Source organism: Oenanthe melanoleuca, chromosome 8 (genome assembly GCF_029582105.1).
Source record: "Oenanthe melanoleuca isolate GR-GAL-2019-014 chromosome 8, OMel1.0, whole genome shotgun sequence".
NCBI classification, from domain to species: domain Eukaryota; kingdom Metazoa; phylum Chordata; class Aves; order Passeriformes; family Muscicapidae; genus Oenanthe; species Oenanthe melanoleuca.
The window spans coordinates 17,470,148-17,487,079 of record NC_079342.1 but is presented as its reverse complement, the minus strand read 5'-3'; the positions used below and the strand labels follow the sequence as shown (position 1 = coordinate 17,487,079).

Genomic DNA, 16,932 nt, shown 5'->3' with positions numbered 1-16,932 from the left:
ATGAGTCTGGTGTAAGAAAAGCACATGTGAACAGTCTGGAGGGTTAATGTGCTAGGGTGATAGACTTAGGCAGGGATTTGTCATCAGGATTGCTGTGTTGGAAGCAGTTCTAATGGCAAGACCATATGAAAAGATATTGGGACTTGCAAGGAGAGCATTAAAAGTCATCAATTGCCAAAGTTGTTTTGCGTTTGCTGCAGGCCTGAAGCAAATTGCTGGCTTAAGAGGCTCTAAGCACCTGGGTCTTGCACTGGATTTACAGGTAAGGTGAAATTGAGAAGGGGCTAAGTAATTAATTCCTCTTCCTGTGACCAGGATAGGAGATGATTCTGACTTGCCACTTCTCCTCAGAAGTTGCTTCAGAAGCTGGTAAGGACTCTGGTTGTGAAACCCAGGAAGCAAAGAGGATCCCTGGGTGCCTGACAATTCCTTTTCTCTGTTGGTTCTTTCTTGCAGGCAGCCTCGGGCTGCCTGTCTCTTTGTTAAGAGAGTGACAGCAATGTGACACCGTGAAAATAATTACTAACAAATCACGGTGGTGACTGCAAACAGCTCGCTGTCTTCAGAGGCATGTCAGGGAGCATTAGAGCAGGGCCGTGGGAGCAGCAGAGCGGCTAGGGGCTCTTTCTCTGCTCTAGGCTGGGGGAAGATCTTTGGAGACCTTTGGCGCCTGCCACCCCCACATCATTCCTTCCTAGTTGGCTCTTTCTTTCCACCCTTCCCTGCCTTTGCCATCAATAATTAAGCCCATTAATTGGACAGTGAGTTTAGAAAAGCTGCTAATGGTAAGACAGGGCTTCTGCCTTCCCTGGATTCAGCAACAAGACACACGGAAGAATGAAAAAATTCTGGAGAGGTATCATGGGCAGAAGCACATCCAGGCTGTGTTTTCCATCTTGCAGCTCTTGTGTTGCCCTGGGCAGTAATGTTTATTAGCAGCATGCCCCTAGGAATTCATGGGCTGCTGGTACAGTTGGAGAATGGCCTATGTTCTTGTCCTCAGGAGCCTTCAGTCTCGGTGAATCTGAGATAGGTTTGTATTTGTGCAAGGCATCACAGCAAACGTGCAGTTACTTGGCATGTCTAGCAAAAAAGTGGGCAGAAGAATGAGGATGTTCCAGGATACAGTTGAGATTATGCCAATCAATGTGACTGAAGCTGCAGGTGAAGACAATCCTTCAGGGAATAAGGAGTGAACAGGTGACATGTGAGGAAGGTGGCTGGTACCAAATAGAGCTGCTGGGTCAATTTTTGCAGGGATGAGCCCCTGGATGAGCTCTGCTGGAGTGGGGACCCTTCTGCAGGCCTGCACAGAGTCTGAGGGAAGCTCCCTCTAAAGCTTCTTGTTATATTGATATAAAGCTCCCTCCAAAGGGCGGGTCTAGCAGAGATACTGGTAGGAAACTGGAAGGTAGCTGCTGGCTGAAGCGTCTTTCAGCAGCATTGATAATCGAACCCCTGGGCAAGCTTTGAGAGGGAGCTCACAGGCTCCCCTCCTCTCCTTGTTCCTGGTGGTGTTTCATGCAGCAGTTTGAGACCAGGCCATGCTGTTCAGCAGGGCTGTAAGGAGAGGCAGAAGGTGCAGATGGGAGCCTGCTCCCAGGCGCCTGCTCTACTGTGCAGCCTCCATTCCCATTCCCTTAGTTACTAAAGTGATTTTCCTGACTGTCACATGTGTAAATAATGTTGCTGGCGTATCTGGCTGGATGCAGAGTGGCAGTGGGTGGGGGAGGGCTGGCGCTGAGGGTGGCCGTAACAGCCCCTCTCCCTGGCTCATACAATATTTATGCAGGGCTGGGAGTCGGCAGCACTGACCTCTGGGTCGTGCTGTTAAACAGCTCCCGCAGCCCCTGCATCCTAATTGCTGCACTTGTCCTTTGCTCTGGAGGATTCGCTGCTCCTTCTCTCTGGCGAAGCAAATACTAATGGCAGCTTGTGCTTGGAGGTGGGAGCGGTCTCGTCCCCACAAGGAAAAGACAAACTTGTTTTCCCCTGCATTTGTAATTTGCACAGAAAGCTGTGCTCAGACCAGTGCTGACAGCATGAGAGCCCATGAAGCTGCTGTGTGTGCAGTTTTGGGTATCATAAGAGGGCACAGGAAGGCAGTTTACCCCATCCCACTGACTCCTATGAGGATTTCTCTCTTCCCTTTAGTGGGGAATGGGAAGAAGAAGCAATCTCAGAAATCAGTTGAGAGAGTAGAACTGGGTGATGTGGTGCTAGAGGAAGACAGAGATGATGCCAGGAAAGAAGATGGGTTCAAACAGGGTCACACAACAGAATGGCATCTTTTCTTGTAGATAAATGGTCTGCCTCAATGAGTGGAAAGAGAGGTGATGCTGAAAGCTGAAGACTGCCTCTGTGGATGGGGGGCTCTTCCACTTGCAAGTGATACAACCATGAATGAAGGTGGAGACAGCCCTGGCAGACAGGGGTTTTCAGCTGATTTGAGTGGTTCAAGAAAGCCCAAAAGACAAAACTTTTGATTGTTAGAGCTGCCGTGGCTTTCCCCCATGCTCTGTCCTGCCTGGGGCTTCACGTCAGGTGTCTGCAAGTCCAGTGACCTGACTGACCACCCACGTCTGTTATCTTGCCTTCCTGGGCTGGCAAGTCCCCTCTGTGACTGGAAAAGTGCTGTTTAGACTGGAGACTAATGGCCTTTAAGTGACATGATTGTATTATGTTAAGCGTCTATAGGTTTTACCATTAGACACTAAACAGTTGATGACTCATAGCAGAGAAGCCATTGTCCTGAAGAGTTTATATGCTAAATGGTCTGGACAGGCAAGGCTTGGAAGAGGCAGTGTTTCCTCCTGCCTGTCAGAGAGCAGATCTAAGGAAGGCCTGGAACAGGACATGTCTTCTTAGTTTAGAGGAGCACCTTGGCTCTAGGTCTTGCATTTTCAAGTTTCCTGGAGAGAAATATTTCTGCAATGGGATTTGGACAGTGGGAGGAGAATCATATTTAATTTGAGCTTAGTTTTTGTTCATGTTTTGGTTTTGAGGGGGCTTAGATATGATGTGTTGTGTACATCCATTTTATCAGATGTATTCCGTATTACTCAGTGTGTAGTTACAGTGTTCTGCAGCAGGAGTCTGAATGCTCCCTCTTAAAGCAGTGAGTATGCAGAAAACCAGGCGATTACTAAATTAGTGTCTGTATGAAAGACTTAGTAAGAGACCTTAAAGACAGAGAAAGGACACATGCCCTGTGTAGTCAGGCTCTGCTGAAGCATGTTTCACAGAATAATTTATATAGAGATCTCTAATCCAACCAAGCAGTTCAAAGCAGAGCTAACTTCAAAATTAGATTGGGTTGCTCCAGATCTTCTCCAGATGAGTTTGAATGTCTCCAGGGGAGGAGATTTTGCCACCAGTCTGTTCCAGTGCTTTATTACCTGCATGGTGAAGAGTTTCTCCTGATGACAAATTGGCCATTCACCTGCTGCAGCCTGTGGTCGTGATGCATGTCTTTCACTGAGAACACAGTATTCAATTTTGTACGCTCCTCTTCATAAGATGCTGTATGATGTCATGTTTTGTAAGCAGACAGACTCTCACACCAAGCTTATGTGTAAAAAATCTGCTTGTAGGGGGTTGCCAGAGACAACCTCAGCCTTGGAGACTTTGCAGTTTCTCTTTTCTTGGGAGTAGTGTCATGCATTTCTGATGTCAAAGGCAAGTCCACCTAGTTGTTCTCCATGTCTGGAAGGGATGGTGAGAGCATTTTCTCTACCCCTCCACCATTCTGGAGTAGTGCAAATCTTCCCCCTGCTGCGCTTCTAATCTCAGCTGAACTATGGAGCCAGCAAGCTCTGGTTTCCTGCATGGTAATTAAGTACTTCTTTAAACATCAAGAAGCTCAGTTCTGATCCTATTATCCCTGGCTGTTTACAAACTCCAGATAGAGTTACTCTAGGTTTACTCCCACATGCCTAGCAGCAGAATCAGGCCCAGTAAATAGAGCTATGAATCTTTTTAAGAGAAGCTGTTAAGAAGTAGCACACAGATTTATTGTGGCATCATGTGTGTGCAATTGTTGATGAACATCTTCTGTTGGAGGCTGAATACCTGCTGTGTTACAGCCTTGCTTTTAATGTTGAGATAGCATCTCTGCCAGCATCTTGCTGATGCACAGACAGATACCCATAAAAGGGCCAGATCTCGCTTGGTGTTAAATGCCTTCATGTTTCATTAAGGTTGATGGCAGTGGAAGGCACACACTGCTTTGCAGGACGAGCAAGTCACGATGAGCCACTTGCCCTATGTGCTTTTTGTGGCAGAATTATGTCCCTGGTGTATACATTGCTCTGACTGCAAAAGGCTAACACCCTTTTCCATTCACCAGCTAGAGACTTGGAAAGCAAGGGTCTTGAGGTTCTCTCAAATTTCTTAGTACCCAGCAAAAATTTAGAGAATAGGAATCACACTGTTAGCATGTGATGGGTGTTCAGATATTTCAGCCAATGCTGCAAAGAGTCCTGAGTATTAAGGCTTGCAGCTTGCCTTCTGGGTTTCCTAGGCAGGAATTTGTCTGGTAGAGAGAGAATGCAGCTCTGTCCAGAATTGGCATCACAGAAAAAGAAGAAGATCTGAAAGTGCCAGGTATTAGCTTTGCTGCTTAGCCTATGTTTTTGGCCTCATTACACTAATCCAATTAAAGACTGATGGGAAAAGAATGCACACTCCAGTGAAGGGGTTTGTGTAGCAACTCCTTTCCTTCCTGGGCATCTGGAGTGGCCTAAGTTACGTTGTGCATCACCACACCTCCTCGGGCCCTGCAGACCCACTGGTGCCTCCATGTGCCATGGTGTGTGCTCTTCTCCTGCATCGTGTCTCTCTTATTACTAATGGAGCATGGATGCATTTTAGCTGCTGGTCAGCCCTCATTAATATCCAGAGATGACAGGTTGACATTTGTAAAGAAGACTTGCATTGACCTTCATGTTGTGCATCGGTGCGGTTGCCATACAGTGCCCTGTGCTGGATGCTTCTCCCTGTGCTGCCTCGGGAATGCATTTGTGTTAGCTAAGGGACCGACTGCTCTGTAACCCTTTGCTGCTGTCAGGAATGCAGGCAGTGTGTCTGCATGTCTCTGCATCCCTCTGCCCATTCCAGGACTGGCTGCTGTAGAGCCTCCATCCATCCCAGTGAACGCGGCTGGGGGGTGTTGGGGTTGCACTTGTGGCTCCTTGTGGAAGTTTGTTATTTGGGTACTGAGGCCTTAATGAAAGACAGCTTTATGCCAATAGCAATGACCCGTCTTCTTCCTTTTCCTGGCTCTAGTTTGGGGAAGCAACAGAAGAAAAGGCTGTGCTGCCCAGGTATCCTGAGCGCTGTCAGTTGCCTGTCTCTCCCCCAGCCCACACCATCCCGGCTTGAGGACTGCTGCAGCCTGCTCAACAATGACATTTATTAACAGAGGGGGCTTTGAAAAAAGTCAGGCTGCTCCTGCAAAGGCTTCTTGCTGTAACTCTGTCTCCTCTCACCAGCCCGTCTGAGGCAATGGCTGCTGGTGTTGAAATTCATTAGTGTTACCTGACAGGCGATGGAGGCTTGCTCTGTCTGTTCCCACTTTCCTGCTCTCATGTCCCTGCTTCATGCATGCTGATATTTAAAGCTGATGTGTGGCTCATAGGCTTGTTGCACTATGACAAGTCTGGGGGTGGTTGAGAGAACTGAGAGGGTGGAAGGAAAGCAAAGAGGGAGGGAGATAGGACCTGTCTCAGGGTTTCTGTGAAAGCCCAGGGCTTTTCAGACCCTCTCCAGATGTACTGTCTTTTCACAGCCACTGCTTGTGAATTTTAAGTACAGCCAGGCAGGTGTGGTTTGTCCTGCACTGATGGGGGGCAGAAAGAAGTGGCACTGTGTGTGCTTGGTGAGAGTGGGGCACAGTCACCTGGCAAAGGCTTATCTGGTGGAAAGCAAGAGCCAAGTAGGCTCCTCTGGCCTCTTGGCTGGTCTGTAGGGCTGACAAGTGTTTGAGTGGAGAGCCAGAGGTTTGTCCTTCACTTTGAATAGAAGCCTGTTTGCACTGAGTGGCAAAGTGACTCCAGCACTGAGGAGGAGACACCTCCCTGCCAAAGCTTTCCGTTACACAGGAAAGTTGCCCCAATCTAACCTGAATTACTGGGATGAGGGAATTGGGGTTTGGGGATTTTTGTGGAGGTGTATATCAGCGTGCTTCAGTTTTTGTAGGCTGCAGTGTGGTTTGGGCTGTTCTTTGTGCCTGGGCCACTCTGCTGTGCACAGGTGCTGTGACATTGCCCTGACAGAGACCTCCTGGTCTGGCACTGTGGTTTTGGCAGCCTGCAGCTGCCCCTTTGGGAGGGTATGGGTCTACCTAAACTGCTTTGAATTCCTAGCTTGGCTCCATGTCATGGAAGTGCAGGTTAAGTGCAGACAGGTGCAGTTTTGCCTGCTGTGGTGCCATTTCTCTGCTAAATCAGTTCAGGTGTCTTAGCATAGGTTGTTATTCCCTTGCTAGCTTGTGCTGTTGGGAGAGGACACCTAAGCTTTCCTCTTGGCTGGGTAGACATGCCACTCTACATCAAAACAGAGCAGCACCTCTGAGCTGTGTGGTCCAGAATGCTGACCAGCCTTGCATTGAAATGAAGGAGCCCAGCTGAGGTGGTTTGACAGCTCCTCTCTTTCACCATGGTGCTGTTGTGTGCTTTAACATCAAAGCAGCTTCCTTCTTCAATGAAGGATTTCCAAGGCAGGAGCCTGCCAGTGCTCTCCTTTGCAGCCCAATGCACAAATGTTGGCCAGGACACAATTAAAATGTTCTGCATCTCTTACAATGCAAGGTCTCCAGGGAATGGATTTTTTGGGAAGGTTAAGATCAGGTCTATAAACCCCAAGATTTAATGTCCCTTTATCTTCCCATAGAGGAACTTGTTCTTTTAACTGCCTCGATATCAATATAACCTGTGTATAGCAAGTGGCCCAATTTCTTTGTCTCCTGACATCCTGAACCCAGAAGCAGATGGACGTTAACCAGCTCTGATTAGTTGGGAGAATCAAGCATTAATTTTTTATAAGCCAGAACCACCTGAGTGACGGAAATCAATTATGGCTGCCCCTCCCCCTTCCATATTAATGTGTTGGCTCTGAGCTGAGATGGAGGGACCTGTTGAAACGAGAAACCCCTATTTCTTCGTTTGACCCTCTAGATAATTAGGGTTAAATTGATATGCTATCACACTGGTGACACATTTTATTCGCCTCTGTTTGTACAAGAGGATACAATAGTAGAGGAAGGACCAATTTGTGCCCTGCTTTAGCTAACCAGACTGAGATAAAAGGTGTCACTAGTATGATAACGTTCTTGCCTCATGCTCCTTTATTGTTGCTCAATTTGCCTTTTTTTTTTAATCCTGTTCTTTTTCTTTCAGTTCCCTTGGTCATATTTTAACTCCATGCCATCGCATAATGACGCCCTGCTAAATGTGTGTGGAGATAGGCAACTCTGGCTGACAGCCTTCCCTGATAACCGAATTCCAGCCCATCCATCACTAGGCTGCTCTCCCTAACTTAAGGAAAGTGATAACTAAAGCAAGGCCGTTTATCACCGCTGAGCTGTGTGCTTCTTTCTGCCTTGGAGAGAGCTGGCTTCAGCAGCAGAAATGCAGCCATGTCACCTCACCTCCTATTTGCATCCCGTTCATCTCCAGGCCCCATTTACCCTGCGAGGTGGTGAAAGCTCTCTGGAAATGGTGCAGAGTTGCTACTGCTGACCATGGTCTAAGAAGGACTTACACTTGTTTAGCTGGTGGAGGCGAGTGTGCTACCTGATGTCACTTGCTCTCAAATGCTCACTGCATTTTGGGAGCAGGCAGAAGTTATACACTCCCATCTCTGCTTTTGGGAGGACAGAGCACCAGAGCTGCATTGGAGGCTAGAAAATCCCACAGCCATTTTCAAGTTTCTCTATATTGAATGCAGTTAGGCTGATGAGGTGGTTTTTGAAAGCCAGCTTCCTTCCCAAGGAGTGAGATCTTCAGTGTTTAGGAAGCCAATTAGAAGACGTCATTCAAAAACTGGAAGGATCATGGGATGTTGAATGCAGCAAAATGTGCCATCATTTTTCTTCTCCCTTACCTGAGGGAGGGCCAAATCCTGAGCTCTCTGCTAAAGCAAAGCTACCCTCAGTGAGCAGGTTTGGTTCTGGCAAGAGCAAGAAGCCGTACTGAGCATAAAAGCTGATTTATCAAATAAGTGAATGCTCAAGTGAATGGTGGCTCACATAAATAGACATACTTCTTTGGTAAGGCTATGGTACTTCTGTTCCCCAGGACAGTCACAGATATGCCTTATTCAGTCCAGCCTGGAAAGGATGATAGAGAAACTCCTGCCTGGTCACCAGGCTGAAGAGTGTGGGGGACCACTGCAGGTGACAGTCTTAGAACTGGGGAAAAGATTTTTCAGGAGTATTTTCCTCCCTGTAGCTACCGGGAAACCTGGGTTTTGTGCAGCAAAAGCCTCTGGTTCCCTGTTCCAGGAGTGCTGCATATTCAGACTAGACTACACTCTTTTAGCAATCCTTTGCTAATCCTTGCTCAGTGGCTGTGATCTCGGTGATCTAGAGCCACCAGGACTGCATCTTCCACCTCAATGATAGACTTATGTTTTGTTCTGTGCTTCTGACAGCCTGCCCAGGTTATAACATGAGTGTTGGTCTCCTGGTGCTTGAAAAACTCGAAACCCCTCTGCTGCTGACAAGAAATGAGGGGAGCACAAGCTTGGAGGGGGAGGGGGATTGTCCTGAGGTCACACAGCTTCACAGGCAGTTTCTGGGATTGTTACTTGTTTGCAAAAATGCGTCATTTATTTAGTTGACATATTTATTTGGAGCATTTATTTTCTCCAATTAAAGACCCACTGTCCAGCGCCCAGGGCACACTGCCATCAGTCTCAGGGTGAAAATAGAACCAGACTGTCCAGTTTGCTGGGCCTTTTGGTCCCACAGGGATTGCAGTGCTTTAGATGTCATTCGTTGCACTGGGTGGTTTGCTGTCAATTCCTGTGGTTAACAAGAACAATGCTGCTCTCACTTCTTCTGGGCCCTATCCAGATGTTAGATAAATTGATAATTTTTCTTCTAACTGGAGCTAGGCTGCAACCTGTATTAATGAAAGCCTCTTGGGTTTGGAGGAGAAACTAATTTTTTGTAACATACCTTTTGCTAACTTCTGTCATTATCTTCGCTAGCTAGACATGAGCAGACTCAAAGAGGTGGAGCTAATCAAGTGCCTTTGTTTAGACCAGTTGTTTGTTTTAGATTGTTCCTTTTCTTGTGATCTTTCTTGTTATGGGCACCAGCAAAAAGCAGCTTTTCTGGAGGAAGAGCTTTCTCAGCATGCTCCTTGGGGCTGATCGGGTCTGTTCAACTAAGGGATGTTATGGACATCTGTATAATGCCTGCAAATACGTGGGCCAGGCTGCTGTTTGTGTGGCAATTGTGAGGAGTGACTCCAGGTGCTTTATTTCATCACGATGGCATCAGATGAGCTGCACCCAAGGATGGGACTGTGCTGTTAACTTGCACTACTTGCCCTGCAAAACACCATGGCCCTGCTCCTTGCAAGCTCATTCTTTTGAAGCTTTCCTGCTTTCAAAGAGATTCCTTTGGACATTCTTATTCAAATCTGTTTGCATGACCTAAATGATTGGTCCTAAATCGTCACATGTACATCTTCTCAGGACCAGGCATTTGACTTTGGCACAGGAAGTCTATTACTTTCTTAGCCTAAGCAGGGCAAAGGTAGTACGCAGGTGGGTCCCAGTGTATGCTGGCTCTGTTGGCCACATATTCCCAAGAGATTCCTCTGGATATATTTCCCAGCTTCCTTCCTTTTCTTTGCATAGAAGTGGAGGAGTCACCAAGACCAGACTGCTCTGGTAATGCACTACCCTGGGTCTCCCATTATCTGCAAGTGCATGATCTGTGTTCCTCCTTCCTCTCCTTAGTTGGGGAAATTCTGCTTCTGTGTTCACCAAAGGGTTTGAAGATGGGCTGACCACCCAGATACTCCCTAGGATACTGATGGTGCACCTTAGGGGTGTTTACCTTGTATCTGCTTCTCACCAGAACTTGTTCCTGTATTTCAACACTATCTGGAGTCTGAACATTATCTGGACTATTCACTCTTTCCTCCTTGGAGAGCTGGACATGGTGGTCTGTGTTGGGGTGTTTGAGCAGCTGATGCTGGCATTTACAGCTCTTCCTCCTCCTCTACAGTCTCCTCCTACAGCCTCCATGTGCCTGAGGAAGTTGGGAGATTCCCCACCCTCTCTGTTTGCAAAAGCTAATTTCTGGGGTTGTGACTTTTAACATGCACAAACAGTGCTAATTTAGTCATTTATTTAGTTGACATATTTATTTGGGATGTTCCTTTGCTTCACTTAAGGATCCTGTGACCAGTGCTCCAGGCATGCTCAGCAGTATGTGAATGAACAAGATCCATCAATTACTCTTGATCAGATCAAAGTGGCCAGGAAGTACTTACATAACTCATGTCCCTGCACAGGCTTGGCTGGAGCCACACGGTTTGCAACTCTGCGTTCCCTGGCTGAGGGACACATCCTCTCTCCCCTGCAAACACAGTGGGATTGGCACAGTGTGGGAGGAGCAGCTTTCCTGAGGTGCTGCTGTCCCTTCAGGCAATCCGCCTCCCTTACTGGTGCTGGTTTGTTTTGAGCCTGTTCCACTGGTTTGTGTAGGAAGGGAGAGGATCAATAGTGTGCTCAGAGCTCTGGCTGCTGTGCTTACATCCCTAGTGAGACAGTGGTGAAGCAAGGATTCACCTTGTATCTTCAGAGTTGTGTCTGCTCTCCTTCCAAGCACCTGCTTGGAAAACAGCCTCTGCTTTCTTAGCCCTACAGCTTTACTATCCAAAAAAGGAATGCTTTGGTGCTTCCTTCCCTCCTTCATATCTCTTTCGATATTTTAACCATAAAGGCCAACTGGAGAAGCACCATGGCATGACAGGTGAATTGTCAGTCCTCCTGTCAGCCCTGTAAGCTACTGGCAGAGCAGGATGGTTTTGCAGGGATTTGTGATGGATCTGCTTAGCCAAGGATAGCCTGGGTACTCCAGTCATGTTTGCATGTTAGCCAGTGTGGAGAAGAGCTGAGTGCTGTACTTGTACACACAACTGTTCAAAATGTTTAGTCTAAAAGGTTGCAGCAGCCTGGATATGCCTGGATGTATGTAAGTCGTAAGCCAAGCTGTACTCTCATGAGATTTTTTTGCCAAGAGCAATGGTATTTCTGATGTGCAGCATGATGTTACAGCAGACTTGAGAGTCTTTTCCATCTCTGAACGAAATGCACTTAAGAAAACAGAGTTTGTGTTGTCAAGACACTGATTGAATCAAACTTGCTCTCTCTTCTCTCTTACAGGTTACCAGGACAATGCCAGTACTTAGGGCTGCCGGTTGCTGATTACTTCAAACAGTGGATTAATCTGAAAAAGGTACTTCTGTGCAAGCTGCTATGGTCCCTATCTCCCTGTCTCCCTCCTCCCCTTGTCCTTCACTTTTCCTCTTTAAGGAGGTGTCTAATAACTACTGCTGTTTTGCATTGAAATGAGTTATTTTGTCAGAAGCTGGGCTGAGCTGAGTCCTCCAGCTCCCTATTGTATCTCCTCTAATAGAGTCTTGCTGTACTTGATGGGATGTGTTCTGCAGCTGGGGAGAATCCCATTGTGGCAGGCACAGTGCAATGTCTCTGCATAATATTGGGGCTCTGTGAGACCCCTTTTCAGTGAAGGTTGTGTTGTCACCAGTACTGCTGACTTTGTTTTGTTTTGCGGCTGTATAAGGCTCCTAGGAGCATGGTTCCCATCAGATGAAATTCCGGTTAATAAATGTGGAAATACTCCAATATAAAAATCAGCATTTCTCTTTGTGGCGTGAGGAAAGGGAGCTGTCTCAGCAGCACATCCACCTAGGAGATCAGTGATCACTTTGCTAAGCAAATTGCCTTGGACTGAGTACTGTCTGATGCATTGTCTTTTGCTCCATGCCTTCACTGGCTGGTTAAGAAGCAGCATGCTGTGCATCCACAAGGACTCCTGGCACAGCTGCTTCATCTGCACAGAAAAATGTGGTGATGCCATAAGGCACAAACCCAAGTGGGAAGAAAAGAACAAGTGTGATTACAAGCAGGAGCAGGGTGAGGGAGGAGGCTGTGGTCTGTGCACATGAGAAATTGGGGTGGCCCTCCTGGTTAAACCTTTAGATGAGCAATTCCCTTCCCCCATCCAATTTAGTGCTTTATTTGGGTTTCTACGCCTTTTCCTGGTAATTAAGGGTCTCAGTAAGTGGAATTTTCTTATAAACAGCTCATTGTTCTTGCGGGCTTTTCTTTTGTTCTTTTATTTATTTATTGTTTTAAATGGAAGCATGAGTGACAGGCTGAGCGGCCGCAGAAGGACAATTTGCATGATCTGTTCCGTCAAATAGGGTAGAACATGAACTTAACAAGGGATGCTGGCAGCACATTCCTGGCTGAACTTGTCAAAGGGTCTTGTATTTCCCTGCTGTCAGAGCAAATCTTTTGGCTGATTGCTGGTCCTTGGTAAATGAAATCTGAAAGCATATTGGGGCATTCTGCAGTTCAGTGACCATTAATGATCGCCATTTGAAGTTCACTAAACTTCCGGTGAATGGATAGCAGCTATATAACCAGCAGGTTGATGTCTGCAGAATAATAATACTAAAAAAAAAAAAATCCCTGTGTACTGTGATGTTTGCTAAGAAGTAGGTTGATCCAGCCATGCTTCTCCTCTGGGCCTCAGGATGAATGACTTATGGCACTTTCCCATAGTTCAAGGCTCCTGGATTTAGCGTGTTAGGAGCTGGGATTCATCATTAGGTAGATGTCCAGGCAAGTGTGTCTTCTTCGAGGTGAGCATTCATGTATTTCATGTCAGCAAATACTCTGATGGTTAGCTGAGGGCTGCTAAACATCCATGAAGTCCCAAGCACAGAGCTAAAGGCAGGAGGGAAGTTGTTACAGTGAAATGTTCCCCCATGCAGCTCACTGAAAGGGTGACATGCTGAGCATGGAGGGGCACGTGGGCTGGGTTGTCCTCCTCTGCAGATATGTTACTTGGAAAGTAAAGGTTCAACCTCCTTCAGATTGTGCAGGAAAGAGAATGTGAGAGAGAAATGTTGATCTTCTTTCAACCCCTCTAGTCCCTTAAAAATAATCAAGTTTTTCTGGCACTTTAATACCTGACACCCTCTGAACACAGATTGGTTCCAGGGACCCTGTGTCCCTCTGGGAAGTGACCCGTGTTGCAGAGGAGAGCAGCCTTGTGCCTTGTGGCTAAGGAGCTGCTTCTCCTGGGTCTTGCTTTTACCCTGGGGTGGTGATCTTTCTGTGCCACGCTCTGCTTTCAGGTACTTGTGGGGCAACTACCATGTATTTTCACAAGAGGGAATTTCCAACCTAGATAACTGATTCTGTCCAAGCAGATGGACCCAGTGGAAACTCAGTCCCTATTGAATGAGCTCCCAGTGTGAGACAGATAAGAGTGGACAGGTAACTAGCCCCGCCATTCTTCCCTGCATAGCTCAGTTTCCCCTCCCTCTGGCACATTCCTAACTTAGAAATATCTCCTAGGCTGAGTCTGCCTCTGATCTCATCCATGAAGTAAGGGAAAGTGTTGGAGGGTGGGTGGGGCTTGCAGTGTGAAACTGATGATTTCTAGGTCATGGATAATACAGAAACTTGAATGTTTCAGATCTCAAGAAAACAGGCACATGTGACAGCAGTTTCCTGAAAGGATGACCCCACCTGCACCTGCTGTATCTTCTTTGAGCCTTCGCTTATGAACAGTGGTAACAAGAGGACCTTTCTGAATTAGGGAGCTCCTGCAACCACCAGGCAGTGCTGAAGTAGGATTACACACAGACAAGTGTGTGTACTGATGTGTATTGCAGTAGCAACAAAATAGGTTCCAGATTCCTCTGCAGATGCACACACAGCTTCAGGTCCTCTTTGTCTCCATTTTGTATCATTTTAAAAAACAGTCCTGGTCTGGACTCCCCCTGCCAGAGTGTGGGATGCTCCAGAGCTCAGCAGATCTTCTTCCTGCAGTGGTGAGGGAGTCTTTCTCAGAGTTCATTTGCCAATAAGCTTCCCTTTTCACTGCTGTGCTGCAGGAGTAGTTGAGGTGAGAACTTTGTGCCTGCAGGCAGCTCTCACAGTTTCCTAGACCTGCCTCTGGGCAAGCTGGAGACAGGAGTTGCCCCCAGTAGCTGTCACACTTGCTTTGCCTCAGGCAAACCTTGTTGGATTGATCTGGCCGTTCAGTTGGTGGTGTGCTCCACATGTGACCGCTGCAATGGTGGCCACAGTGTCTTGGGATCTGTAAAACAGCATTCTGTGGAGGAGATGGGGGAAGGGAAAAGCTGCCTGTGCACTTGGCCATGTTTGCTGAAGTTTTACCTTGCCCTGTGCACCCTCCCCCAGCCTGCTAATGCATCCCTTCTGTCAAGCCTGATCGGTGTTTGCTGACATTTTTAATGTCACTGAGCGATCTTGTATCTCTAGTGAACTGTCAGTGTAGAGCTGACTCGGGGCAGAGAGTTTATCATGTTCTTCACTTCGATTAGCTCAGCCTTGTGGGAGGGGAGCAGAAAGCAGAGGGGGCTTTCTTTGAATGCTGCACTATTTCAGATATCCCCCTAAACCATCTCAATAGAGAGCCACCATCCCATCTGCCAGTTCTCCTTAGGTACCTGTCATGTTGATCTGCAGGGGCCCTGTGGGTTAAGACTGAGGTGCAGAACCTGAGCGACATCACTGGAGCCAGATGCTCAGGGTGGAAATAACAGAGCGTGCTTCATGTCAGGAGAGAGGGGCACCGGTGGAGTAATGTGTGCAGAAAGCAGGGGGCCATGGGTCAAGATTTATGGAAAAAGGAAAGCTGCTGTAGCTAGAAAACTATAACCAAGCTGCTACCCCGAGAGAATCCTCAGGTAGCCTGGGTAAATCCATTACTGCTTATTCTAACACAAGGATCAGCTCTCATTTGTGCGCTCTCTGCTCTTTCAGGAGCCTCTGTGGTTTGTTTTCCAGGTCCCTAACTGGAGTTAGCAGCACAATTGGTCCCGTGGTGAATCATCACCCCTGGGGCTGGAACCAGTGCTGTGTTAGGCTGAGGACATAGTGCCTGCAATCACAGGGTGTCAAGAGCCCGGGAAAGGGAAACCCAGCAGGCAGTAGGAGTTGGCAGCACCATTGGGCTGGGGGCATATTACTGAAGGGAGAGCTGTTTAAAGGAGGGAGGAGGTAGAAGAAGAGGGTTGAAGACAGTTTTTCTTACAATAAGCTTGTGCAAGAAGAATGTTAGAAAGATGATGAGGGATTATCATTTGGACAGACCAGGGATGTAACCCAAATTATCTTTATGCCAGAAGCCAGGTAGCCAATGCTTGTAGGTGTAACAGGGAGACCATGGCTTGAGTAAGCTTTCTCTGATTCCCACAATTGTCTCCTCAAGAACTGGGAGCTGTCCCTGGCCACTGTATCTATCACCCACTGTTTTTACCATGGCTGTCTACCACAAACTTGTACACACTTTTCTGAATCTGCTCATGCTTTCAGTCTTTACAGCATCCTGCGGCAATGACTTTTGCTATTTAATTATGCATCAATTATACTCTGTTTACTCATACGTTGTGTGAAGATTCAGGTCTCTTTGTTTCTTTTAAACCTATTGTCAGATCATTTTCTTGGACCTAGGTCTTGCATTGTATGAAAGAACATGTTTCTAGTTCTTCATGGTGTTACTCTTGATTTGAGATGTCAGTCATATTCTTGCTCAATTGTCTTTTCCAGCACAGCAAAACTTGTTGGAGGGCTGGCACAAAGGCACTTCTGGGCTCTGTGACTCTAGAGCTGGCTTGTGGAAGTTATTCTTAGCATGTGTACACTATCCTCATCTTCCATTTATTTTCTGGATGTTTTGTAGTTGAGTGTTTTATATATCCACTAAGGGTTTGGTTTATTCCTTGTTTCTCAAATTATATTTTATTATTTTTTTCAAAGAAGACAATCTTCATACCCATCACAGAGCTGTCTGTTTCTCCACACAGCTATCCTGGCACCTTTGACCATCTCTGATTTCTGTTCAGAGGGTGCAGCATGTCTTTAGATACAGTAATAGTGGCTGCTTTAGCAGTGACAGAAAACTGGTCTTAGTTTGACATCCCCCTGAAATTCAGGGGAGTTTTTATGAAAGGCAAGAGTTGAATGACGTGTGTGAAGAAATGCAAATTTCCTCCTCTGGACACGATGAAACTGGGTTGACAGAGCCTTGGGGAGCACAAAGTGACCATGCTGGGATGCTGTGGTTGTGCACAGAGCTGGTCCTTTCCAGGGTCAGCCTTTATTGATCTGTAGTTCCTGTTTGGAAGCAAACTGTTAATACACATGCACAAATGTTTTAAGGTCACCTAGTTGCATTGTGAAGTGTGTCAGAGGAAGCGTGTAATGGGAGGTTTTTGTTAATATTTGGCTACTAGAAATAAACACATCTTAAACAAACAAAGATTTGCTAACAGCTTTCTGTCTCTCCTCTGAATTAACAATTCCTTCTTCCTTTGGGGTGGGAGGAGGGGCTCTGAGTACTTCTCAGGCACTTAGTGCTGAAGTGTCTTGAGTGCTTTGGATGAAGTGAAATGGGTGAGAAATGGTTTATGTGTTAACCCATATATTTGGAAGTTGCTTTTGTGAGGTCTAACTTCTTGAGGACTTAGAGTGATTGTTATAAATTTCCTGTTTATTGAGTTACTGGCTGCAGGGAATATAAAATGCCTGGTAAGGTTAGAAATGCCAGAGGAGGACTCCTCAGGCAAAGTGCTTCATGACCAGAGCATCAAGCACATGAATAAATGTTGCCTCCTAACTGTG

At 46.8% G+C, this 16,932-nt stretch overlaps 1 protein-coding gene across 3 annotated transcripts in view; it reads left to right on the top strand.

Moving 5' to 3' along the window:
- The window catches only part of ERI3 (ERI1 exoribonuclease family member 3), a 129,533-nt gene that overhangs the window by 39,930 nt on the left and 72,671 nt on the right, over nucleotides 1-16,932 (top strand). For all 3 annotated transcript variants that reach the window (XM_056497123.1, XM_056497124.1, XM_056497125.1), the window contains exon 6: nucleotides 11,407-11,479. In XM_056497123.1, coding sequence (XP_056353098.1) covers nucleotides 11,407-11,479 — 73 coding nt within the window. The remainder of the gene's footprint in view (nucleotides 1-11,406; nucleotides 11,480-16,932) is intronic.